The following is a 27,926-nucleotide window of genomic DNA, read 5'->3' on the forward strand; positions in this document are numbered from 1 at the left end:
CGTTTAGTAAGCTTTTTGGTACAGCCGAGTATAATGGATTTAAAGGGTTTATACTGCGCATTTCTCTCATTTTTTTAAATACCGGGATCCCGGTATTGCCTTTAAAAATACCGGTATTGAAAAATGCGTTTAAAAAGACGGGATCCCGGGATCCCGAAATACCGGGATCCCGGTATTGGAAGCCCTAGATGACACCTAGGCTGAGGTATCGAATTGTGACGTTTAATGAATTTTTATTTTTGATTTAAATAAAGCTAGAATTATATGGTTAATAAATAATAATAAGAAGATATAATAAATTTAATAATGCTTTGTTATAAATATCTAATAACTATTTTTTTTATTAACATTAAACAATTAAACAATATTAACTTTTGTATAATAAAGGATTGTGAAGAAGTTTCATAACTATTGTAATATGAATGATTTATAACAAAATTTACCTAGATTTAATAATGTTTAATAATTTGACGTGTAAAATGTATATTTTAGAATAAAACATTGAATAGAATTGAATTGTTATGACCTAAAATGAAAAAATTATATTGATTTAAGTACTTAGACGACTACCGATTTATAACGGTGGTGTCCGGCCAACACTAAATAAAAAAAAGACTTACAATGTAAACGTTTGCAGTGCAATTGTCTTCCTTTGTAATTTCGATGTGCAAGATATTTTACGTTCTATTGCTGTTGTCAGTGTCATGTGTCAAATGACGCAAATACGAGTGCACAAGGTATAATATGTGTATCAAAGCGGTTAAATGAAATTTTTTCAACGATTTTAATAAATCTGCAAAAGTTTCGGTTTCGGTTTCGGCCGAAACTAGAGTGAAAGCCGAACCTTCGGTTTCGGTTTCGGCAAAAAAATATGTTTCGGTCGGACACTACTGATTTCCTGCCTGCGGCTGTCGGGAATTATATACCTCGTCTACATAATCTCTCTGACCCCGCGTTGCACAATGTACTATTATTGCACTCCACATTACAGAAAACAATACAAATGTTACAGAAAAGAAGAGAGGTTAAACAAAGCGATCTCTTCCAGACAACCTATATCGGAAATTAATAAATTTATGTAATGTCAGTAGGTGTTTCAGATTCAATAAAAAAATTCTAGCACAGAAAAAACACAAAACAAAACAATATACCATACAAATAAAAATAACGTACATACAGAATTAGATATACATACTTCATCACAAAGTCCCCCCGCCGCGTCTGTCTGTTTTTGTGTTTGAAATAAACTCGAAAACTACTGAACGGATTTTCATGCGGTTTTTACCTATCAATAGAGTGATTCTTGAGGAAGGATTAAGGCTTCGGCACACAGGCGCTTTTTCCTGGCGGGGCGTGAGCGTTTTGTATGTAAAAGCGGCGCGTCCCGCTCACGCCGCGCCCGGAAAACGCCTGTGTGACGAAGCCTTTAGGTGTATAATTTATGTGCAAATACAAATAACAAATACGTTCGGTCGTAACATACGGTTTCTGAACATATCAAATATGTGTAGATAAAGCAATGTATAAAACTGTACATAATTGGGAATTAAAACACTCGTGTGATGAATTAAAACGAGCTAAGTACCTGCCTTTCATTATGTAGCAGTCACATAAAGTATTATGTTACTGTTATTATTGTAAGGCTTATTATTAACCGGGCACCTAAAATATTAAAGAGGAACTTTCATTGGGCATATAATAATATAATCTGGCTGTGCGTTAATATTTTAGCGTCAAAAAAAATATTTTAGCCTCAAATATAAGCATCATATTATTAAAAAAACTGGCAGCAAAATCAAGCCACCTAAAAAAATTATAGGGAACTTAAAGTGATAGGTTGTCGTTTAAAATAATATATTGGCAACTAATATTGTAAAGCGATCATAAAATTTAGTTGTCATCTAGTTGTTCACACCTAAGTAATCAACTAATCATAACTGAGCATATCGTTTCAGCTAGGTAGTATTTTAACACGAAAGCAGTTAAATTTAATGAATATTGGTCACTTTTAACACAAAAACCTCATTACAGGGACCGGAACCGGTTACCTTAACTGGGGTTTTTCATAGGGTTATTTTAGAAGTGGTTATAAAAACCCCTACCATAACGGGTAACCGTCTGATAAGGTAACACTTTGATTCGGTAACCGTATCAGATCGAGTTAACCTCTGTTACCGGTAACCGAAATAAAAACCCAGTCTATTCAGTTACCTCATTATAAGATTTATAAGGTTTTTTACCACTTCAAACGATTGTAATCTTTACGCACACTTAAATTCAACTTATTATTGAATAACCTAGGTTGGCATGGGCGGTCTATGAAGCCTCCAGCACAAACAAGTTTTTTTTGCCGTTTCTTTGTTTATCTTTATACCTACCTGTGTGGTGTCTTCTTATTATATTATAAATAAAACAATTAAAATAAATAAAGAAAATGAAATAAACGAAATAAACTAAATAAACGAAATAAATTAAACAAATGATATAATTGAAATAAATAAAATCAACAAAATATAAATAAATTAAACTATTATTTTTTATATTTTTTTTAGTTCTGACGGCACATCACTAAAACTACTTTAAATGTAGCAAACCAGTAAGCAACCGATAATAAAGGTTACCATAATTGAATGAAAATCTGTTAAAAACCCTTGATTAACTCGGTTAAAGGTTAGGGTTACCGTTTCAATAAGCTTACCATTACAATCAGGCAACAGTATGATAGGGTTACCGAATGATAAGGTAACCGAATCGATTGGGTTACCGAATTGATAGGATTAAGCGTAAAAAGGGGTTTTCCGGTCCTTGCACCTCAAATTAATTTACCAATACGCAATGGTCAGTATACTTATAGTCGAAATTCCTAATTAGTGGAGTCAATATAAAGTTAAAGTTACATTAATTGCACAGTCAAATGTTTCTACACGGGTGAATTATATATCATATTGACTACCCGGCTGCGAATTAACAACTTGATATCTGTTCCCGTTTTTGAGAAATAACATTTTTTTTATTTTATATTTTATACTACCTAAACAGTAATTTCACACTAGAGATTTTTTGAAGAATGGGCTATGAAGCTTACACGACTACACGGTCAGAATTTCTCCCGACAATAATATTAATTATAGATTTAATGAAAAAAACAATAACTTTGTAAGTTTTTCATGACCGAGAATATCCCACACTGAGAGAAAAGTTTACTATTGTGGTTAATAGTATTTGTTTCGATCATGTTTAATTTATCTGCCTGAGGAACTGCTATATTCGCAGAATAGCAGCATGATATTGGAAACAAACAGCTAATAATGTTCTACACAATTAATGGACATTTCTAGTTTTTTGACAGTAACTGTACAAGTTATTGAAGAATAACATACTTATTTTTCTCGAAATTATTAAATCAATTTCCAGCATAAAAAGTCAATGAAGTATGCTGTATTTCCAGGCTTCCACAGAGGCCAAGTCAAACTTTGTTTAAGATGTCAAAAAGATATCATTTTGTTATCATTCGCCCAACCGTCTCGCTCGCACCAATACATATTTCATCTAGTACGAGTGAAATACACGCGCGAATTATATAAAATGACATCTTTTATAACAAAGTTCGAATTAGCATCAAGGTATATTAGGAAAATATACCTTATGACTTATGGCATTGCGTTAAGGTTTAATAATTCAATGCATAAAGTGTCTGTGTTTATGTGAAAAATGATAGGTGTCAATTTTTATATCTATTCACAAAACGTTTAGAATACAGGATGCACAGTCAGATATAAATAGACCCTTGAAGTCTTACAACTATCTATGATACTGGATCTCAAGCTTATTTGGTTAGTAAGTACCGTCCACCAAGTTATACTTCGAATAGCCACCCGGACAAATTCCAAAGCTAATTTCGAATTTTAAAATTTGACAATTCACGAGAAGAGTAACGTAACGTCAAAGGATATGTTTGTCCCTTTTCAACGATCCTGTCATCCGATGCTTGAGTAGAGTGAAACTAAAAGAAGCAAATGTCAGCAATTCGTAACGCTTAGTTTTTGTTAGCGTTAGCGCATCGCGACATGAGAACTAGTATGAGCCTGGCCCTCGATTACGTATAATTGCAAGGAAACTTGGGATCAAGTTATCTTAGTCAATTTAGAGCAGTTGGAATTCAACTCATTGTGAAATTTTTGAACGTTTTCAAATAATTTGTTGGATTAAGTAGTAAAAGTGTTACAGTGTGTTATATATTTGTGATCTACTCACAAGGCCCTTTCATTTGGTACCCCACATGGTATGTTTAAAAGAAAAATGGTAAAAACTTTGCGTCATAGCAACTACCCTCACCACTTTCGCGCTTGTCATCTCATATATTTGTGTTCAGGATATTATACTGAATGCACTGATACCAAATATACTCATATCCGAGACGACATGAGCGTAAATTTTTCTAGAAGACTTTTCGAGAAAAGGCCAGGCTACAATATCTTTACAGGTTGATTGATACTGAGTGTATTAACACCATGTTCACCCATATCCAAGACGATATGAACGAAAAGTAACCTAAAGCCACCCTACCAACATTTTCGTAACAATGAGAGATTATTTCTTGGAAATAATGTTGTAATATAAACTCCTTGTAGAGCACCTACCTGCGAAGAGATCGTGCTGTCAAAGTTGTTAATGATTTAATATAATATTGTTAATTAACTAAAGTTTTATTAATGCATCATTTCATTTTATACACCGCGGGATTTAATAACCCGAAAGATTTAAACCACGTATTTTTGACGACAGTACGAGTAAATAATGTTATATCAACATGGGTCCAATTATATATTTTAATTAAACTACTATTTCAGTACAAATTAAATCATATTAATTTACCGCTTCTTTGTGAACAAACCTTTATTCAGAGAGTGAGCGAGTTTAATTAATCTCAAGTAGAGAAACAGAGAGCGAGCATGACATTTCATGAATCACTCCGATATCATACGATGCACGGCGAATGCAGTGACATGTGTTCCATGACAAGAATTGTCAAGTTATGTCTAGGATCATGTTTACGTTGAAATTATTTCAATTGATTGGCACCTCAAAATACCACAAATTGTATCAAAACTTTATTAATTACTACAACAGTAGGTACAGTGCAGTTATTATTGTTGAAACTTTGCGATAAAATCTTTTCCTTTGAGTGAGGTAACCAAAGCCATTAACCATGATTATATCCGAAAGAAATCATGCCTCTTATTGTTTTAACTCATACTACAGCTGGAAAGGGATGATTACTTGAATGACCTTTTATTAAAATATCGATCATGCTTATCAGTACGTATTTTAAATTCTCGATGTGTTGATTTATACCGAGTAAAGTAAAATAAACAACTATGTTAAACAATTACGCTTTTTTATTAATTTAATGAATTAGGTTTTCGAAGTGTGTACCACCGTTTCCAGCACAAAGATTTAATTTTAAATGGATTTGATTATTTAGGTTTACAAAAGTGTTCTTTATTTCTTCGGAAGCCGTTCGAATTTTTATTAATAATTCTTCTCCAGAGTTCACTGGTATTGAGTATTCCTTCCTTATCTTTCAGAGTTCCCCATAGAAAAAACCAATGGCGTTAAGTCGGGTGACCGGGCGGGCCAGGTTAGAACGTTGCTTCCACGGCCAATCCACCTCTCAGGGTATTGTTCGTCTAGCCAATTTACGAACTTCTAGGCTGAAGTGGGTCCGTCGTGCCGGAAGCACATAGTTCTTCGGGTTTCCAAATCCGTACACAAAGTGAATATCCGCTAAATGAATTTTATTTATTACAGTCAATCAAATTTAAAGATGTTATCTTGCGCATATCTTGTGTGACATATGAAATATGTCATTTTATTGACATCAATTTCGTCATTTTCGTCAAACTATCAGCCAGTTATCGTAAAGGTAAATAGTTTGTACTCTCGTGATTGAGAACAGAACAAAATTTCGGTAGTGAAACCTTTTTGTAGGATATCAAACTTAATTAAGTGAAACTGGCTAATAACCATGTAGTTAGTGCGTCTGCGTGTAAAATTAGTTGGTGGCTACGTCACGCATAAGGGTGTGTTAGAATTGAGATTTTTTTACTTGTGATTTGTTTTAAATAATTAATATCTCTTAAATTAAGGGTTTTTGGACTATGTGTTATATAACTTTATATACTCTAATTAGGCTCTAAAATCGTTGGTTTAAATCTTTCGGGTTATTAAATCCCGCGGTGTATATAACCCTATTACCCTTTGAATGACCTTTTTCACGTTTTCTACAGCAATGCAGTCGACTGCAGCAATTTTGAAGCGCGACATTGCTACCGACTGCATTACTGTGGTAAATGTCAAAATCGAAGTTCCTGTCTGGATTTTGGCGTCCATTAAAAATAAATAATCAAAGGAGGTCATCGATCAAATGGGCCGGAGGACAAGCCATCGTTAACTGGTAGAGAATGCCTTATGGCATTAAGTCCGCCTCTTGTACTATAAGGTTTTTCTTTTGTGCAATAAAGATTAACCACTTTATTCATAAACTTTACGGGCCTGATTTAGTTCAATTATGTTTATCCCTTACTTACAAATACATAAGTTAAAGTGACAGATAAGGACAAACGATTATTACTATTATTAGCTAATTGAGGTTTGTAGCGCGTTTATGAATAACGGGGGTTAAAGAAATAAAATAAATACAGATGTTGACAGTAATTATATACGCATTTTATTACGGAAAAAGATTTAATATTGGGTGTAAATGAAACGGGAATTGGAAATATAAAATAAAATGATATTATATTATTCATTTCCGTAAGTCAAACCATCATCTTTATTAGCATTGACATAACGCTCAACTTCGCACAAACCGTATGGTTTTTCACTAAGGAGTGATATATTCTCTTTACGCTAAACTTTATGGTGGGTAGACAAGTCTGTATACTTGTTTGGAACTAACTGCCACAGTCTGTCATAGCCATGTCATAGCCTCATAGCTGACATATGTGACGTATAGGAGATACCGCAATGCATGCATGCATTGCGCGTTTTATAGGAGCTTGGCCTGAGGTGTGTTAAGTAAGCGCGCAACGCATACCGATGAAACTGGGTAAGATAGTCATGGGAAAATTAACGGTCGACCGTATCGCGAACTCTCGGCTGTTGAAGCGGAACAATCGTCTGCCGCGAACATTGAAGTGAGACGGAGATATGGAAGTCGATAAAACGTTCTCTACAGTGAATCAGTATCCGCCATTTAGGGTAATTTAAATAGCTTGGATGATTTAATAATGGTTTTATTCCATACAATATTACATATACGTGGGAGATTTTTTGTTGTTACACTAACATGAGAAAGAGATTTGAGAAAGTGAAAAACAAACCCACTGTCCATTTTCTCGAAGCAACGAAAACATTTTCAAAACAAAAATGGTTAATAGTAATTAAATGGATTAATTTACGTGAGAGATTTTTTTGTAGGATATAGTAAATATACAGAGCTTAATTAACATGTAATTGTTATGTACACATAGTTGTTATTTTTATATAAAAAAATATTTTTAATAAAGAAAATTATTGGGAGCTGGTTTTGGTGTCAAGCTGGGAGAAAATATAAATACATAATGAGTATATGTTTGAGAACTGCATATTAAAAAATCTCGAGTGTCGGATTCATGTTTTGATATATTTTTTCTATTTTAATAATAGTTTGGATTTATTAAAACCATGTGACATATTTTGTGGAGATTTTTTTAAAAATATAGTATTTGCAACATAGGTTATCACATCTCAAAAAATCTCTAGTGTGAGAATTCATGTAGAGCTCTCATACATTATGAACTGTGCTGACCCGCCTATAATCATGAAACGCCTAATGGCCATTATACCATTAGATCTTGAAATTTTTAATTACTAAATTCAATAGTTACCACTGTGTTCTGCTAGAGTCAACAGATAGGTGCGACGACGAGCGAAGCGAGGAGGAGCGTGTTAGGTTGACCGTGTAATGACCAAACAAAATATTTTAAAAGAACTTCATTTTTTAATTAATAGATAGACGTTTTCTTTTTAAAATGTGCTTCATAAATGGTCTCCTGTATATTAATTCAGTTGCCAAATAAATACTTGGTACCTGCCTAAAAATAATCAAAAGCTGTAACGGCATTAAAATACAACTCATATTGACATATTTTAAGGGTCCTTTTTTGTTGCCAAACTATTAATTTTAGTAGCCATTTCTATTTTTTTAAACTACCCAAATTCGATTAATTAGTTGACCGGTTAAATCTTCGATCAACACGGGCTTCCGACAGGTCGGAAGGGATAGGCCCAAGCGATATCTTGACATTCAAATCATTCTGCCATTTTTCGCGGGGGGGAACGTGCACACAGTCGCACTTCTCACACACTTGCATACAAAATCCAATCTGTAATGACGACACAAATACATAGAAAATGACACCCTACACAGACAAATCTTGCACACCTCGATCTGTTTTTGTGTACGGACGAGTCACAACTGTCACAACACGCACACTAACACATTTTCGTCAAGAGACGAGAAGTCGGATTTGTTGCTCGACCGATCCGCAATTTGTACTGGGCGAGAAAAATCGATAAATCCAGCAATTACATGAGACTAAAATATAATAATTGTGTTTAAATATAGTTAAACGTATGACATGTAAAAAAATATTACGTGTGAAATGTGACACCTTCTTTTTGTAAATTTGATGTCCCCGACCTCTTTTTACAACAAAAAACCGAGCAATTAGGCATTTTTTCTGCTGCTGTGTTCACTCGCGCGTAGGGCTTGCAAATATTCGAAACTTTCAGATATTCGAATATTCGACTTTTTCTGACGACGTATTCGAATATTCGAAAAAATAAGAAAAGGAACGAGAAATCGGTTTATTATCGTTTTATTTAAAAGCTTTTTTCACATATTGCTAAAACTAAGGATATTTGGCAGAAATCCACTTAGTTGACTAGATTTTATCATCCTACTATTTATAAGATGCCCACATTTATAAAAACAAGTAAAACGCCAAAATTAGACGTATTTAATATTTCTAGATAAAACTTATTATAAATGCGTCGTTGCGTGAAATAATATAACTTTAACCATCCAAACACCTAGGTATGTAAGATATTTTTTTTAGTAGGTAATTATTTTCCGATTTAAATTAACTTGTAATCACTCAGAGGCCTGTAAAAAGGCCTTTAATTTCATTGTATTTTGAATCTTTATTGACTTTATTTGTTTTGGCAAGTTATTATTCCTAATGGTCGGCTAATTATATAATATTGGAATATTTAAGGGAAAAAGTTAGTTGAGTACTGGGTGGATTATTCGTCAGCTAAAGGTGCATGGTTAGATTACCAAGTTGGGCAGGTTTGGTATGATTAAATTTGAGAATTGCGATATGTGGCAAGGTTTAGACTTCAAAAATTCGCTTAACGTACGCTTGTACTGAATAAACAGAATGACCCTTTAACTTAAAACTTACGCACCGTAAAAAAAACATACTTTTTTTATTTCGTTTTCTTTTATATTGAGTTAGGTTTCACTATATTCACGAAGTCTATCGAGAGGAATACAGTAAAAATATTATTTCCTTCGTATTTGGGTACCTACCGTTCCTCATTCACTGTAAATACCCGTAAAACACACAGAAACTGTAACTACAGCGGATGACATAGATTTTTTTATAGTAATAAAAAATATTCGAATATTCGAAACCTGAGCGGCCGAATATTCGAATATCAAAACAGGTCGAATATTCGACAAATTCGAATATTCGAATTGCAAGCCCTACTCGCGCGTCTGGACTCGGTCTAGTTAAAAATCCGAGCGCAACTAGTTTTATTACCCGCGCTAGATCAGTTGATCTTGTACCTAGGCAGAGGGGAAATAGTGCGAATGCCGCATCCCTTCCGTGTTGATCGAAGGGTTAAATACGTGCCTTATTGTAATAGAGATGGATATTTTTGGGTCAGCTTCCTGAAACCAGGTTATATATCACTACAAAGTATAAAACAAAGTCGCTTCCCGCTGTCTGTCTGTATGTATGCTTAGATCTATAAAACTACGCAACGGATTTTGATGCGGTTTTTTTAAATAGTAAGAGTGATTCAAGGGGAAGGTTTATGTTTAATTTGTTAACCCGTGGGTCGCTAGTATAACAATAATAATGTAATAGAAAAAATAAGTGTAGAAAGAACTGTAGATTTGCGCTGGCTTTAGCAAGCTGGCGTGGTGGCGTGGTGGTAGCGTTGATTGTGCAGCGTGAAGGCGCGGCTGGCGCTGCGCTGCACCTGTCGGCAGGTGGCCCGCGTCGCACCGCACGTGCCCCGCCGCCGACAATATTTCTTTGTTCCTTGCTTTTTAATATGTAGTACATCTACACTGAATTTTGCATATTAGATGAAAACCGCAAGAAAATGAAAATCCGTTCAGTAAGTGGTTTTTGAGTTTACCGCGAACATACATACAGACAGACGCGGCGGCGGCGGGGGACTTTGTTGTATAAAGTATAGTGGTAGGTAGTAAAAGTAAAAACCTGTTGTTGAAACGCTTTTTTACGATTATTGCCTAGTTTAAAATAGTTTTCCTAAAATGCCTTTAGCCTTGGTTTAATAAACAAGTAAAAACTGAAGTTAAAAACAAGCAAACAAGTTTAAAGTATGTACCATCATCAGAGAGAATAAAGGACTGACAACCCTCAACGAAGCCGCGATAATCGGCAATTTTGTAATTGACCCTAAAGTTTATTTTTACATTTTGGTTATTTGTGTATGGAGGGAGACTGCCTCATTAGTTCATTACTTACCGTAAAATGAAGACCTCTACTACCTCGTAATATTTAGGATTAGGTATTCTACGGGGCTAATAGGGATGCAAACCCAGAATTATTTTTTTCAGTTGCTAGTTTTCAAACCCAGGATGCTCTTAAAGTAATTTTATATTTTTAGGAATATCAAATCATAAAAATAGTAAACTTAATATATATAAAAAAACAGTAAAAAATAATAGCCAAATCATACTAGCAACACTAAGGCGACTAAGTCCACAAACTAAGCAAACAGCTGTTTAGTCACAGCGGAGAGGACCTCTTACGAGGGGTATTCAAAATATTCTCGGTATGAGAATGAAAACAAACAAGTACGAAAAGTTTGATATTTTTATTTTTCAATATACTCCCCCCCTATGTTCATACACTTAAAAGATCGATCAATTATTTTTTTTAATCCCTCGTAAAAATATTTTTTATCTTTCGTGTAAAAATGCTCCTCCACTGCCGCCTTCAATGCTTCATCGTCAGAAAATTTATTTCCACGCAGATCCTTTTTAAGATTGGGGAGCAAAAAGAAGTCGCTGGGGGCTAAGTCCGGACTATACGGTGGGTGAGTAACAGTTTTAAACCCACGTTCAACAATAGCTGCCTTGGCAATATGAGCAGTATGGACGGGGGCGTTGTCATGCAGAAGCAGAATACCTTTGGTTAACTTTCCTCGCCTCTTTTCTTTAATTACATCCTTTAATTGACGTAGAATGTTAGCGTAGTACTGTCCTGTGATATTTACACCTTTTTCTTTATAATCGATTAGTAATACTCCTTCACAATCCCAAAATATCGTGGCCATGACCTTGCCAGCTGAAGGGATGACCTTCAACTTCTTGGGATGAGCTGAACCCTTAATGTGCCACTGCATGGACTCTTGTTTACTCTCTGGGTCATAATGATGAACCCAGGTTTCATCTCCAGTAACTATTCTTTGCAGCACCTCATCAGGATTTTCACCGCACAGGTCAATAAAATCGGAACAACAAGCTACACGCATGTCTTTTTGAAGCCGAGTCAGCATTCGCGGAACCCATCTTGCACTTACTTTTGACATATTAAGATGGTCATGTATAATATCATGTACGGTACCAATAGAGAGATTGGTTACTTGTGCTATAGATTTTACCTTCACTCGACCATCTTCCAATATAAGTTTTTCCACTTTATCAATATTTTCTTGTGAAGTAGCTACTACAGGCCGGCCAGGTCTAGGGTCATCTTCAATACTCTCCCTTCCGCGTTTAAACTCGCTTGACCACTTTTGAATGGTAGATAAAGAAGGAGCAGACTCACGGTAAACACAATCCATTTCCTCTTTTATGGTTTTTTGATTTTTACCCTGTTTTGTCAAGAATTTTATCACGCATCGATGTTCTAATTTAGTTAACATTGTCAATTCGCACAGGATGTTCATGTTTGTTCAGCAATTGCAGAAAAACAAAAGACTATCTCGGTTCGAATTATACTTTTTTTTAATGTCAATGAATAAACCTTAGCGGCCAGTAACGAAAGAAATTTTAGAAGAGGTCGTAAGATATCAATACCGAGAATATTTTGAACGCCCCTCGTATCATTGGCTTGCAATCCGTCTAGAAGAGTTACCGTAAGGCGCGAGTAGGGTCCAACCTGAAATAAGCGGCAGATTCGTGTAGCCGACCTGCCTTCCACACGTATTGGCTCGCCTTTCCTGTGGGTTAAGACAGGAAAACCGAGAGGGTAATGCAGGTGCTGGGCATCCCTGCGTTTGCTTAATTCCGTCCCAGGCGGTGTAATGTCCGTGGAGAGGTCATTGTCTCCGGTGTCACCATAAATCGTCTGCAATAAACGCAAAGGCCAATGATGAGCCAAATCATAAAATTACTATTAAATAAATCTCTGCCGAAGTTAATGTTCAAAAGCAGCGGATTTTTGTCTGAATTTTATTTCGTATTCAGGTGAGATTTGACAAAGTAATTGTTTATCAACTTTTCGGATATTGTTTATATACTTGAGTTGCTAGGCTTATTTAAAACAGAAAACCGGCCAAGTGCGAGTCGGACTCGCGCACGGAGGGTTCCGCACCATCAACAAAAAATAGAGCAAAACAAGCAAAAAAACGGTCAACCCATCCAAGTAAGACCCCGCCCGACGTTGCTTAACTTCGGTCAAAAATCACGTTTGTTGTATGGGAGCCCCACTTAAATCTTTATTTTATTCTGTTTTTAGTATTTGTTGTTATAGCGGCAACAGAAATACATCATCTGTGAAAATTTCAACTGTCTGGCTATCACGGTTCGTGAGATACAGCCTGGTGACAGACGGACGGACGGACGGACGGACAGCGGAGTCTTAGTAATAGGGTCCCGTTTTTACCCTTTAGGTACGGAACCCTAAAAAACATTCTTAAGCTATATTTTCCTTATGATAATGGTGGGGTGGGGTGAGTACGCGTGTATTGAGTGGTGAGTTGGGACGACGACAGGGACAGTTGGGTCATGAATGGGGAGATTTACAGTATAGGGGGTTTGATAGACCAGGGCACAGACGTAGATATGACCGATTTAGGCGGCCAAAATTATTTTAGGGTATAATTCGGTACAAAATGGGATAAAAAATGTAAAAACGTTGTTTTATACTAAAATCAATTGTATTCTGTCAATTAAAAACAAAAAAAAATATATAAAAAAAAATATTAAAAAAAAATATTAAAAAAAAATGCTCGATTGTCTCAGGAAGAAAGGCTTTGTTGCAAGGCGATTGCTTTTTTGGTCTCATAATGCTGATGAGTGGATCGGATGTTAGTAAAAGTCTAGTAAAAACGTCAAAATTCGTCGAGTGGCGGTCAAATCCATCAGGGATTGTAGATTAGTTTCTGCGCAGGTAGCTGTTACCCGTAGGGATTCTTTTGGCGTGTAGCACTCTTGTTTTGCTTTCAGCAAAAGATCATAACAGGGGAAGTGTTTTTTGTTTGTTGACCTTATTATTTCGTATTGATGCCTGCTGAGGTCAGCATCTACATACATTTGTAGAGCTTCTTGTGGTGTCAGTGGAGCGATTATTTCATTAACGCTGGATGATCTTTTGTATTTTATTCTGGAGTATTAGTAATATCCTTAAGCACTTTTGAGGCATCTCTTTTGCCACTAGTTTGAAGAACCGATTGTGCTGCATGAACAATAATTTCATCAGGTAGGGCAGCTCGAATTTTTTCGGTTTTCCTTCTCTTGCTTCGCTCACTTAATTCCCCAAAGGATTTACACGGTCGTCCTGACGTGTTAGAGGATGCCACTGGAATCTCAAAAGTTCCTTCCAACCAAGACTCATTCAATTTTAAAAACTTATCTATTGTTTTGTTTGCTTTCAACCACCTTTGTTTTATTTGTGATTTCACATAAGAAAATTCATGTTTTATATATTTTTTGAGCTCTTCCGATGTTCCGTAGGTAAGCACAAGATAATTTTCATAATAATCGCACTTTTCACTTAAACTTGGCAAATTTTGCTCTTGTATTTGCTCAAAAATATATTTTCGAGCAAATACTTTTCTCCCCGAAGCACTGGGTTCACCTGTAAAAAGATAAAACTAAATTAACAATTTTTTTTTAAATGTGCGAAAATATTTTTTTTTCATAGGTTATCTTTGAAAGCCTCTAAGACCACATAGGGGCGGCTAGTGGCGGCTAATTTCTGAGACACCATAAAGACGACTAAGTAATCTGTTCAGGCATATACAATACAAGACAGGGACGCACCCTGAAGTATAACAAAAATACCATTGAAAATCAAAATCTATGAAAAAACAACATTTTGTGAAGGGTCATATTTAACGAGCTCAAAATATATGATAAATGTCAAAAATGTAATATAAAATTATTGAGATATATAAATTCTTACCTGAATGACTGGAATCCATCAAAAAAACTTTATGAAAACGTCAGAAAAACCAATTAAACACTTGGGAAAACTTGCAATATTTTGGAGCGTCGAGAACAGAAACTTGCGCGCTGAGCGATAGTCAGAGTTCGACTGCCTGTTATGCGGTTCAGGTTTGATGATAAGGAGTGGGGAGGGTCATATAATATGCCTGGGTCTATAGACTACCTCCACGTGGTATTTTTTTTACAATATGTTGATTTTTGCAAAATCGACTTTTGGCCGCCTAAATCGGTCATATCTACGTCTGTGCAGGGGCCCATTTCTCGAACGATATTGGACTAATATTATTAGTCTACGAACTGTCAAATCGTATAGGTTGCCATGACAACACGCTAATAATATTAGACTAATATCGTTCGAGAAATAGGCCCCTGGGTTGTCAATTAGCATGACTAGTCAAAATACATTTATGGAAGTAGAACTTTCACGCAGGTGTACCGAGACATCTTTTATTGATGTTTTTTTTTATTATATCAGGAATGTTTCTTTGCAACCAAGTAGATACAGTAGACACATGCAACTTAATACTAAGTACATAACTACTTGGACCCGGATATGGGTTGGTAAAATATTCCTAATCTAGATTTCATTAGCAATAATTATTAATTTATTCTTTCTTCCACTATGTATCTATCATAGTTGAACGTAATAGAAAACAACCAACTTTTTCAAGTTTATGTAATCCGATCGGTAGGGTGAAGCAGAACTATAATTCCTGATCTAGTTACTAGCATGTGTGACAGTTTACCATTGTAAAACTCAGCATGTCACAAATCCCATATCAAAACATAGTTAGGACCTGAGACGGCTGAGACATACTAGGATTTTGGCGAGGTCATCCAGCCTTACTAGGTTTATCTGGGAATCATTGTGCGGCAAGCGCGCGGGGCACTGCGGCTGCCCTATGTCTAATCCTATAGTTGGTCAAACCCATTTGTCAGTAAATAAATAAGAACCAAAAAAACTATACTCGTCCTTTTGTTTTGGGTGCTAGTTACTAGTGTAAGACAAAGATAGTTAGATTATTTTATTTTTGTCTAAGAGTCTAGATGTTTGAAATGAGACAGTACTTTGACAAACTATAGCAAGGGCTTCATGCTCCCCTTAGGTCGCATGGTCCGATTGACTAGTCCGATCAATCGGAATACGAATATTTTTTTTCCTGTTAGCTCGATTGATCGGACTATAAGAACTTCTCAAATCCTGTCAGTCCTACTATCGGTGTAATGGGATTTTAAAAGTTCGTCTAGTTCGATCGATCGAGCCACGAGAGCATGAAAAATCCTCTTAATCCGATCAGACAATTTTTATTTTTCCTGTTTGTCCGACCGGTAGTTTTATGGTTAATTTTGTATTCTACCAACATCTCAAAAGTGTTTTCTCACTTTCGACGCGGAATTTTACTACCACGAAATAGTGATTTCGAGGGAAATATCTAACAAATAATCTTAAGAGCCCTTATTCTCTAAAAACCGTCATGGATTTAGCCTGTTTTCGGTGTGAATTAGAATTAGTAAATTTTATATATTGAAATAATAGGCATATTCTTTGATAATAGTTTATTTTTACTCTAAGGCAGATGCTACAGTGATTTGTGCTAACTGCAGAACACTCTTATATATTTGTACTATGTCTGATGTGTGAGTTTCGTTGAAACTCGTGACAGCAGTACTAGCGTTAATGATACAGTCCCAGTTTTCGGCATTCATATGTTCGCGGCACACTCGTGAATTTGGTGGCAGGTAAAAGTTGTATTTCGATAACATCATGGCTTTTTGCAAATATGGAATCGGGAGTACTTCAACCGCGAAGCAATCGTCAACATTGATCAGATGTTGACATTATGAACTGACATCGCATCAAATAAAATATAGAAAAGTTTATCAAATGCCAGTGTCTAGTAATGAGTTAAGATTAGATAACCTTTATGTGTCATCCGGAATTAGCAAAATATCAAGTCTACGGTTATCTCCGATCAATCGATCCAACAGGAAGAAAAAACAACCTCGTGGTTCGATCGATCGAACTAGACGAACTTTTAAAATCCCATTACTCCGATAGTAGGACTGACAGGATTTGAGAAATTCTTATAGTCCGATCAATCGAGCCAACAGGAAAAAAAAATATTCGTATTCCGATTGATCGGACTAGTCAATCGGACCATGCGACCTAAGGGTCATGCTCAGTAGTCTCAGGACTGCTTCGTCCTCAATCCTATTCCGTCACCTTTTTAAATCGTCTACAATGCCATGTCGTCAGCATACTTCTAAAATCGTCACCTGCCTTTCTCGTCCTCATTACTGTGTATTTTGACTACAGTCCCAGTCCCAGATCGTCTACATTCCTAATTTGACCACAGTGCCAGCTCTTCAACATTATTTCACCATCCATTATCCTGACCGACTTCTGTAAATTTAATAAGGTAAATAAGGCGCTTTTCAATTACGTAAGTCACGTATGACTGATACAGATAAAGATACATAATCCACGGCAGTTACACCTATTTATATCATGTGCTACATTCTCAACCAAAATGGTACTTTATATTGTCGGTTATCCTTAGGGCGCTATTTCCATATAATGTAGCTTCAATTTGAAATCAACCTTATCGACAACCCACAATGTTGTACCTTTTGGTTGAAAACGACACATATAAATATTATAAATTTATAATACTACAAGTTTATACTTTGTCATGTTTTGTAAAATAAACATGTATATTACTTGCCTCGTATTGGAAATGAAAAGTATGTATTGTATAATTCTGGTGAAACCACCCATTTCTGACTCGGGACTTAAGCGCAAAATATCTCGCCTGAATTTGGGTGTATTTCATCCCTGATAAACGATCTACTTTTTCATCACACTTGCTCATAATGGAAGGTACCTATTTCACGCAGATTTAGCGGTTGCGGGAGTAAGGAGTTAATGACTATCTGCTTTCTACTAGATCAGGGGCTCCTAAACTTTTTGATCCGAAGGCCGTGGCAGGACAGTTATTTTTTTCATGGGCAGTATTGTAAGGAATTCGGCACTTTTTATTACTCGAGCCAAGTTGGCAGACTCGCGGGCTGTAGTTTGGATACCAGTGATACCACTAAACAAGATTATCGAAGAAAAAGCATTTTATGTATTGTAGAAAATGATACAGACAGACCCTACACTATGTATAAATTGGGTTGTCGACGTTGTCGTAGTTTTGACAGCTGTTATACCAGTACCTACGTGGGATTCACAAATTTCATAATGTTAGGCACTAGGTTGGTAGTTAGTTACCAGAATATTGCACAAATATTCGTGTCAATGACCATTAGCTAGTTGCATACTCGTAGTCTCGTACAATTTATTGGAAATAAATATCACAGTAGGTACGCACTTTACGTTTAATAGGTTATCGTTGTTTCGATTTTCAGTTCTGTGAAGTGTTGTATTGTATCGGTTGTGTCAAAACGTTGATAGTGCTCTGAGTAAGTAGGTAATGCGTAATGGAGTGAATGGTTTGTTATTTTTTATCAGTGAGTGCGGGTGGGTGGCGGGTAGCGGGCGCCGTAGCAATGCAAGCCGGCTCGGTCGGAACAACGCGTTCTGCCCGCTCCGCACCGCACCACTCAGTCACACGGCAACATTCGCACTCGCGCTACAGGTTTCCTGCGAATCTACTCATTTCATCACTGACGCTGATTACTTTTAATGCACTTTCCAACTGCACTCGTCCGTGATTGTTGTTGTTGTTGGCTCTTAAGCAAACAAGCTTTATTTCATATAGTCTAATTACTTCGGACAGTTCAAATAGTGATATATACTTGTCTAGAATTAGTTCTTGTGCATCCAATTGGAGCGCGTGCTGTTTCACAACCGGCTAATGGCTTACAGAATGGCGAGAAACCGCAGGTATGGGTACGCAGTTGCATTTCTCTGGTAGATTGCTATTGTCCATTAGGTTAGTGCTAGCGTATAACCTGTATACATGGACTATAAAGGAGTTAATCAAATGCACGTGAGCACGTGGTTCGTATTGGTAAAGTAAGATGGCGGCGGGTCGGCGCCGCCTGCCGGCAATGCAGGCGCGCGGTGCCCGCTTCCTTCGTGATTAGGGTTACCAGATACAAATTTAGAATTTCCTGACAAAATTCCTGATTTCCGAATATTTTTCCTTACATTCATATTTTTCACGACGACGACGGGGGGTCTCTAGCCGTTAGCGATGGCCATCCGATTGAGCCGAGCCGCGCGCGTCATGTAGGTATATGTTGCCTGATTAAAGATTTGTTAATTAATAATTATGAAGTTATTGATAAGTTGAGTGGATCTCATTTATTATTTTTTCACAATGTTCAAGATTACATAATTATTAATTTAAGTAAATAAAAAGGTACTTTATAATAACGTCTATCAATTCAAAAAATTCCTGACATTTCGTGTTCCGTCCCCATTCCTGACAAAAGGCCAAAATTCCTGACATGTCAGGAAAATTCCTGTCATCTGGTAACCCTATTCGTGATTCATTGAATTCATTCGTACAGAAACCGGCCGACCGGCGGCGGCTATTGATAAAACAGTTGCCTTACATACGAACAGATCGCATGCAAAACCCACATTTAACTGTGTCTCCGAACAGTTCACGGTGTTGTCCTTGATGAGATGAGTGTTGATGATGACCATAGTACGAGTAATGGTTCGTTGCAGTCTAGTTTAGTATACCTTCCTACCTGTTGTCATTTCTTGTCAGTAAGTAAGGCCTGAAATCATGTTCCTGTTCCATCACGGTGTTAATAAATTAGCTTAAAAAAAAGAAAGGACGGAAGGAAAGGAACCGCAATACATAATTCTTTTGTAAACTTTCCAATATCACATAATCGTTTTTCTAACTTAAGGTGAAGGAGGTTCAGTCAGAGTAAGGTATAATATAGGTGTTGGAAAAATCGAACAATTACAATTAATTGTATGAGACGTACCATACAGGAAATAATATTTTTTCCTTATTAGAAAAAAAAAACGCAAATTAAGTAGGTAAGCTATGAATTTTGCCGAAACTTAAACATTTCATTATTACATACTTCATGTTCCGTGCAATTGCATTTATCTGTTTTTGTATACTTGTTTTTCACATTATTTTTGGGTGTCATGTTCAACCAGTGTTACGAGTATATTTAAGTTAAGGTATAACTCAAATTTATATATGTACATGTAATGAACGTAAGTATCTTAGCGCAAACTTGCTCGATAATGCCCTAGCCCTAGAGCTCATCCACAAATTAATTAACAACGTTCTTATACAGATGATGATCAGTTTTTCGGAACTTGAAATATTATTTGATATTTTACCAGTTGCTTTTCGGTGAAGGAAAACATCGTGAGAAAACCGGACTAATCCCAATACGGGCCTAGTTTACCCTCTGGGTTGGAAGGTCAGATGGCAGTCGCTTTCGTAAAAAAAACTAGTGCCCACGCCAATTACTGGGATTAGTTACCAAGCGGACTCCAGGCTCCCATGAGCCGTGGCAAAATGCCGGGACAACGCGAGGAAGATGTTCTTATACAAATGACGTTTAAAGTGACGTCACTAAACTTGTGACGTACCTTACTTTAGAACCTTAATTTAGAACTCACGGGTCATCTATTAGTCTTATCTATTACCTTGCCTGGCTTGAAACAGCTGTGTCTATCTATATTCATAATAATGGGAAAAAGGCGACCTTGGGTAGTGGAAAGTAAAGAATCATTGTTGTTTACGAATGAATCCACTTTTAGAACATTTATTTTCTTTTACAATGTCAAAACTTACCAGACGATTTTTGTTTCATAATAATTACCTTCAACTTAACAGATCTCGCCCATTAAACACAAGAAGTATTCCTATATTCTCGAAAAATCGACAACAAATTCCAGAAAAACCTGGGGTCAACGTGGTCTGCTGCGCTGCGTTCAGAGATGGGCACCATTCGAATAAACTTTTATCGGAATAATCATTCGAATAAACAATAATTCACGATCTTTTTATTCGCGGATGATTCATTCGCAAATAATTCATCCGCGGATGATTCATTCGCGAATAATTCATCCGCGGATGAATCATTCGACCTCATTCCAAATGACGAATGATTTATTCGTCATTTCATTCGAATAAATCCACGAAGTATATTTAAGTTTTTTGGGCTCGTTTCATTCATATAAACAACACGAATAATAGCACGTTTCATATGACTTGTTTTTACTGTATATTTGTTCAGAAGTTAAAGATTGTTAAGGGTTAAAAGATAAGCCCAGGTAGTATAATAAGAAAACGGTTAGCGTGAACAATGGATTACTCACACACAAAGTTAGTAACTTTCTGGCCTGACCTAGAAAGAGATAGCTGTATAATAAAAGAGTGAGAACACCAAATTTTCTTAGCAGTTGTTTGCTTCAGAGCGAATCACACAACGCATTTATATTTACAGTAACTATTTAGGTAGTTGCATTGCACATCACAGTTGCCAATCTTTCTAAACCGTGAAAAGTTAATAAGGTATTCGAATAAACAAATTATTCGTGGAAATTCATTCGACGAATAAATTATTCACGGATAAATTATTCGACGAATAATTTATTCAAATAAGGATAATCATCCGACATTTTTATTCGTCATTCGCGATAAATTTTGTTATTCTTATTCGTTATTCGTCATTCGAATAAATTTTGCCCATCTCTGGCTGCGTTACGTTAGCATTCAAAAATTATAAATAAAAGACCGAAGTGATCCCATAAGTGTTTCGTTTCATTTTTGGTACAAGCTTTTATCGCTGACTGTACCTACTTTTCTTTCCACAGGCAACTAATACTCATCGAGGCAATTCTAAAAACCCCAAACACAATTAGGTTGCCATCCCAGCCAATGTTTTATCCCAGAGTTGCCACCTGCTGTCTCCATAATCAAATCGGCTCGATGGTACCATAATATTGCATTGTCAGCAGACTTTCATATGTATGCAAATTTCATTGGAAGTCGGGAAGTAGGTCAAATTTAAAGTGTTGGCCTGGTTGTATAACTTAACAGACATGTTGGCAGCATTGTTTCTATTAGTATTTTTATATGTATGTAGTTCGATATTTCGCGGAACAAGTTGAAAAATGGGGACTATAGGTTGTTCTAAAAGTTGATCAACCTTATCCATTTCTATGCCCTTACCTTACACTAACCACTAAAGACCGAAAAAAAGCTTAGCTATCCCACAGAAAACATCGTCATTCTTCATTATCAGCCGAAACATAGTAGTACATAGTAGTTACGTAAGTAACAGGCTACTTTTGTATTCGCGATGGCGGGTTTGGTTCTACAATAAAAGCAGATAATAGAGTGTATAGAGAATTATTGTCATGGTAAATATGTAATATACAGATCCTTATGAAAGACGGCACACGGCTTGCGTGACGTGTGCGTGAGCGGATCTTAACATTTTGGCGCACGTGCACGTCTACGCACACGCAGCCGGTGTGCTTTGGCCTTAACCCTAACATTGGACTCATTAGAGTGTGTTGTTTTGAGTTATGTATGGTCGCAAAGATGTTCATTTTTAACCGACTTCCAAATCTAAAAGGAGGAGGTTATCAATTCGGTTGTATGTTTTTTTTAATTTTTTTATTTTTATTTTTTTTTATTTTTTTTATGTTTGTTACTCCATATCTCCGTCATTACTGGACCGATTTTGAAAAATTTTTTTTGATTGTATGTATATGCATACAGATTGGTCCCGTTTTTGTCAAAACCCGGTTCTGATGATGGGATCCATGAGGAATCGAGGGAACTCCTCAAATCTTAAAGGCATACATATAGTGATTTTTGTGTTTTTATCAACAAATCAAGCATATACATTCAAAAAAGTGACATTTGATGAAGTGGAACTGCTGATGATGATCAGAACGGAACTCTTCAACGACGTATAGTACACGTTTGACGATTTGTCCTCTTCGTTATGTTTGTTAAGCAAGTTAAGTTTTTAATCCACATTTTTGTCAAGCTCGAGTTCTGATGATGGGATCCATGAGGAATCGAGGGAACTCCTCAAATCTTAAAGGCATGCGTATAGAGATTTTTGTATTTTCATCAAAAAATTAAGCATTTTCATTAAAAACTGTCGCATTTGATGCAGTGGAACTGCTGATGATGATCAGAACAGAACTCTTCAACGACGCATAGTTCACGTTAGGCGATTTGTCCTCTTCGTTATGTTTGTTAAGCAAGTTAAGTTTTTAAGCCAAATTTTTTTCAAGCTCGAGTTCTGATGATGGGATCCACAAGGAATCGAGGGAACTCCTCCAATCTTAAAGGCATGCGTATAGAGGTTTTTGTATTTTCATCAGAAAATCGAGCATTTTCATTAAAAACTGTCGCATTTGATGAAGTGGAACTGCTGATGATGATCATAACGGAACTCTTCAACGACGCATAGTTCGCATTTGGCGATTTGTCCTTTTCGTTATGTTTGTTAAGCAATTTAGGTTTTTAGGCACATTTATGTCAATCTCAAGTCCTGAACATGGGATCCATGAGGAATCGAGGGAACTCCTCAAATTTTAAAGGCATATGTATAGAATTTTATATATTTTCATCAGAAAATCAAGCATTTACATTTAAAACTGTGGGATTTGATGAAGTGGAACTGCTGATGATGATCAGAACAGAACTCTTCAACGACGCATAGTACCTACACGTTTAGTGATTTTGAATTTCGATTTTGACTTGGACTGGGCCCCGGACTTCGGACTCGGACCCGTACTCGGACTCGGACCCGGACTCGGATCCGGACCCGGACCCGGATCTTGACCCGGAAAACCACTATGATACTTAAACTAAAAAAACACTATGATTACCATAAACTGTATAGGTACATATTACCAAATAAAGTATAAGCGCCGTTAAGTGGGTTAGGTTAGGTGGGTTAGGCTAGTAGTTAGAGAAGTCGGTTTTTTTCTATTAAAGATTATTTAGTAAGTACTTATATACGATGGCCCTAAAGAAGGTCCCTTCTAAAATGGGACCGCTATTTGGCATTTTGCTTGAAACGGAAATAGTAAACTGTGTCCCTGTTCACCGACCGCCAAAAATGACACATGAATGGTTTGACGAATTTTAATTTTACTCTTTATTACTAATATTACTAACTAATCACTCAATAAGCAAATGTATTTACATAAAAACTATCACCACAATAAAAAAACAGTGATACTGTAAAACTTATTTAAGTACTTACATTTAGTCGATCTAGTTACTTTTTGCTAAATTTCGCACTTTTCAACGCATCGTATTTTAAATTGGGCACTTTGAACTTATTAACACCTACATTTTGAACCGTGAAATTTCGGACAGTGTCCAAAATACTGGACAAAATCTTTGACCCTGTTTTTGTATTTTTAGGGTTCCGTAGCCAAATGGCAAAAAACGGAACCCTTTTGGATTCGTCATGTCTGTCTGTCTCTGTCTGTCCGTCCGTCCGTCCGTCTGTCCGTCCGTCTGTCCGTCCGTATGTCACAGCCACTTTTTTCCGAAACTACAAGAACTATACTGTTGAAACCTGGTAAGTAGATGTATTCTGTGAACCGCATTAAGATTTTCACACAAAAATAGAAAAAAATAACAATATGGTTTGGGGGTTCCCCATACTTACAACTAAAACAAAAAAAAAAATTCATCAAACCCATTCGTGTGGGGTATCTATGGATAGGTTTTCAAAAGTGATATTGAGGTTTCTAATATCATTTTTTTCTAAACTGAATAGTTTGCGCGAGAGACACTTCCAAAGTGGTAAAATGTGTCCCCCCCTCCCTGTAACTTCTAAAATAAGAGAATGATAAAATTAAAAAAAATATATGATGTACATTACCATGCAAACTTCCACGAAAATTGGTTTGAACGAGATCTAGTAAGTAGTTTTTAGGGTTCCGTACCCAATGGGTAAAAACGGGACCCTATTACTAAGACTCCGCTGTCCGTCCGTCCGTCTGTCACCAGGACAGGCTGTCTCACGAACCGTGATAGCTAGACAGTTGAAATTTTCGCAGATGATGTATTTCTGTTGCCGCTATAACAACAAATACTAAAAATAGAATAAAATAAAGATTGAAGTGGGGCTCCCATACAACAAACGTGATTTTTGACCGAAGTTAAGCAACGTCGGGCGGGGTCAGTACTTGAATGGGTGACGGTTTTTGGCTTGTTTTGCTCTATTTTTTGTTGATGGTGCGGAACCCTCCGTGCGCGAGTCCGACTCGCACTTGGCCGGTTTTTTTTAATACGTCATAAATCCCCTAAATACGGAACCCTTCATGGGCGAGTCCGACTCGCACTTGGCCGCTTTTTTCTTATCAGTATCATTGATACTATTGAGCGCCGAGGAGATTTGAACTCACGACCTTCCGTGATTTTTGCAAAATTAAGGGTTTGATCCACTATAGCCGAATAGTATACATAGTAGGTAGTTTCGAACCAACTATGCGTAGTACTTACACTACTTACCCAGTACCTTACGAAAGTAGTACGGATGGGGAAGGGGCCTGTGCGTACAGTGGCGGGCGCAACCCGCGGCTTCAGGTCAGGACGCAGAACAATGAGAGTTGTGAATGGCGCTTGGCGCGGTAGTGGGGATGCGTGGGGTGCTTGCCCGGCGCCCGGCGCGGCTTGCCGGGCTTGCGTAGCGAGTGACGTGCGCCTTGAGAGCATGTATGCGGTGATGTCATCTCCGCTCCGCCATTTTGTGCCGAGTTGCTTGCATATCGATGCTTTCCGGTTCCATTTATTTTATATTGACGGAAATACCCCAAATTAGTAATTTTGGTGAATTTTACAATACAATCTACTTAATTTGATACTATTCTACATGCTCTCCTAAAAGCTGAAAGCTCCGGCATTGCCACAGAATAAATAATAGTACTACCGTACAGAAACGACACTTCCTACAACACTGAAGTTTGACAGATTCAGGGTCGAATCATGCTATCCCTTTTTATTGTATGGCACTATTCCTTTTGGGGGTGTCAAAATTTAAGTCATTAATACATATCTTATATGTGGTCGTGAACGCAAAGGGACGTCAATTGGTGCCAACCCTAATAATTGCTCGGAGCAATGCTGAGCCGAACGGAGCCGAGAATGACCGAAGGGAGGAGTGTCTCCCCACTGGCATGGCTATGGATTTGCGTGATGTACGTCGTAGAGTAGGACGTAATAGAGTAGGAATTAAGTAATTAATTCATCAGGCTTTTGGTGATGCCAATGATTCGTTACATACCTTTATAGTCACCTCTTCTCTTACCTAAGGCTCAAGCAAATTGTAAAAGGGGCCAACTTTCAAAATATTTTGTTGGAATTATAATAGATAAAGCGTAATAACATATACTAATCTATGGATAAAGCGCACCGTGGTATAGCCACGGGTACGGGACGCGGAGTCACTGGCTAGGGTAATTCAATTAAGCATCTCTTTTATTTTAGTCACCTCAACAGGACAGTTTACGTAGTAGTATGTCTATTTTTTTTGTGGAAATATGTATTTACGTGACTTTTGGGATATTCACGAGGACTAAAAAGTGTCTCCAGCTTTGCATACAAAAAACATGCGTCGGTTTTGTGACGGTCCATACAAAATGTATGTAAAAATGCGTCACAAAACTGACTATTTCTTACGGACACTTTTTTTAAAGTGGGTTCTTCCGTAAAAGCAAATGGCACACTTATTTCTGAAAGTAACCACCGAATTAGATCTAGATATCTAGAAATATATTCCTGGTAAGGACGAGTCTCTTCTTCCTCGCGTTATCCCGGCATTTTGCCACGGCTCATGGGAGCCTCGGGTCCGTTTGACAACTAATCCCAAGAATTGATAGGCTCTAGTTTTTACGAAAGCAACTGCCATCTGACCTTTCAACCCAGAGGGGAAACTAGGCCTTATTGGGATTGGTCCGGTTTCCTCACGATGTTTTCCTGGTAAGGATGAGTGAGCTTGAGAAAATAAAATAGTAAGTTGTAGTTTGCAGTGACGAAGTATTATGGTGGTGCCCATTATAAAGCCCATAGTGTCATTTATTAAGTTTTTTCATAGGATTGCGACGTTTATCTAGGTGTGCCACAGTCTGCTTTAGTCTGTGAGACGACACACCGCTTGTTCGGCTCGCAACATTTTAGCGCACGTGCACGTCTACGCACACGCAGCCGGTGTGGCCAGGCCTTGTTAAACCTTTCGTTACTATTTTGGTAAAAATCGTTTGAAAGATAACCATATATTTCAGCTGTAACTACTGCGCGTGCGCCGTGTTTTCTGGTCATTAGAGTCGTTTGACAACCAGAGTTACCAGCCACATAATGTTCGTAGCCGTACAGCGCATGTACGGCGTTGTTAAATACAAGCATAGGCACTCGTACATTTGTTTTAAATGTGATCCACGTAGGACAAACGTTATGCTCCCCGGCCTGGCAGGACCACCGCTTCTTTAATAAATATAAATAGTTCAGAAAATATCAATAGTAGGTATATCTATAAAATACTAGGAACATTTGAAAATAATAATAATATGCCTAATTGCCTACTTTCCTTGTAATCCTTGTTGCAAAGTGATGCTGGTAGGCATATAGTTTTTTTTTTTCAAATGGTCCTAGAATTTTATAGATATTTTCTGATGTAATTATGTTTGAAGAGGTGGTTCTGCCGGGGAGCATGAAGTTAGGAAAAACCTGAAAAATTTAAAAGATATATGGGTGTCTACACTGTCTACATTCAACTTCAGTGTTTCTTTATTCGTAGGCAAGGCACTGTCGACACTGTCGTTCGTATTCGTATTCAGTTACATTTAGTGTTTTGATTCATAATAATCATAATAGGTTATCTTATCTATGAAATTCGACATTTTGTGGCAAGTGCGGCGCGGTACAGGCGGGGTCTTGCCATCTATTGTTATAGTAGCATTAACGAGTAGGTACTTAAGTTGTCTAATGTTTGTTTGTTTCAACACTTTCAACTGTAGCCTAATGTCACGTCACGGTATGTCAAAATCGGTAACTTTATTATCTCGAATGTAGGTTTTCCGTATTCAGGTAAATAGGACGACAGAGAAATAATAATCTTAATTTCTTAACAATGTCGCTTATTATTACAACATAATATGTATTTATTATCACTACTTATTCCATAC

The 27,926-nt window shown here is 36.9% G+C and overlaps 1 protein-coding gene across 7 annotated transcripts in view; it reads left to right on the top strand.

Moving 5' to 3' along the window:
- The window catches only part of LOC134661332 (insulin-like growth factor 2 mRNA-binding protein 1), a 98,928-nt gene that overhangs the window by 61,835 nt on the left and 9,167 nt on the right, over positions 1 to 27,926 (top strand). The window contains exon 1 of one of the 7 annotated variants that reach the window (XM_063517357.1): positions 18,239 to 18,656. The exons of 5 other annotated variants lie outside the window; for them this stretch is intronic. In XM_063517357.1, coding sequence (XP_063373427.1) covers positions 18,628 to 18,656 — 29 coding nt within the window. In that variant the 5' untranslated portion in view covers positions 18,239 to 18,627. Of the gene's footprint in view, positions 1 to 18,238; positions 18,657 to 27,926 lie in introns of those variants that run through there. One more of the 7 variants, XM_063517360.1, reaches the window with a different exon arrangement.

Source organism: Cydia amplana, chromosome Z (genome assembly GCF_948474715.1).
Source record: "Cydia amplana chromosome Z, ilCydAmpl1.1, whole genome shotgun sequence".
Taxonomy (NCBI): Eukaryota; Metazoa; Arthropoda; class Insecta; order Lepidoptera; family Tortricidae; genus Cydia; species Cydia amplana.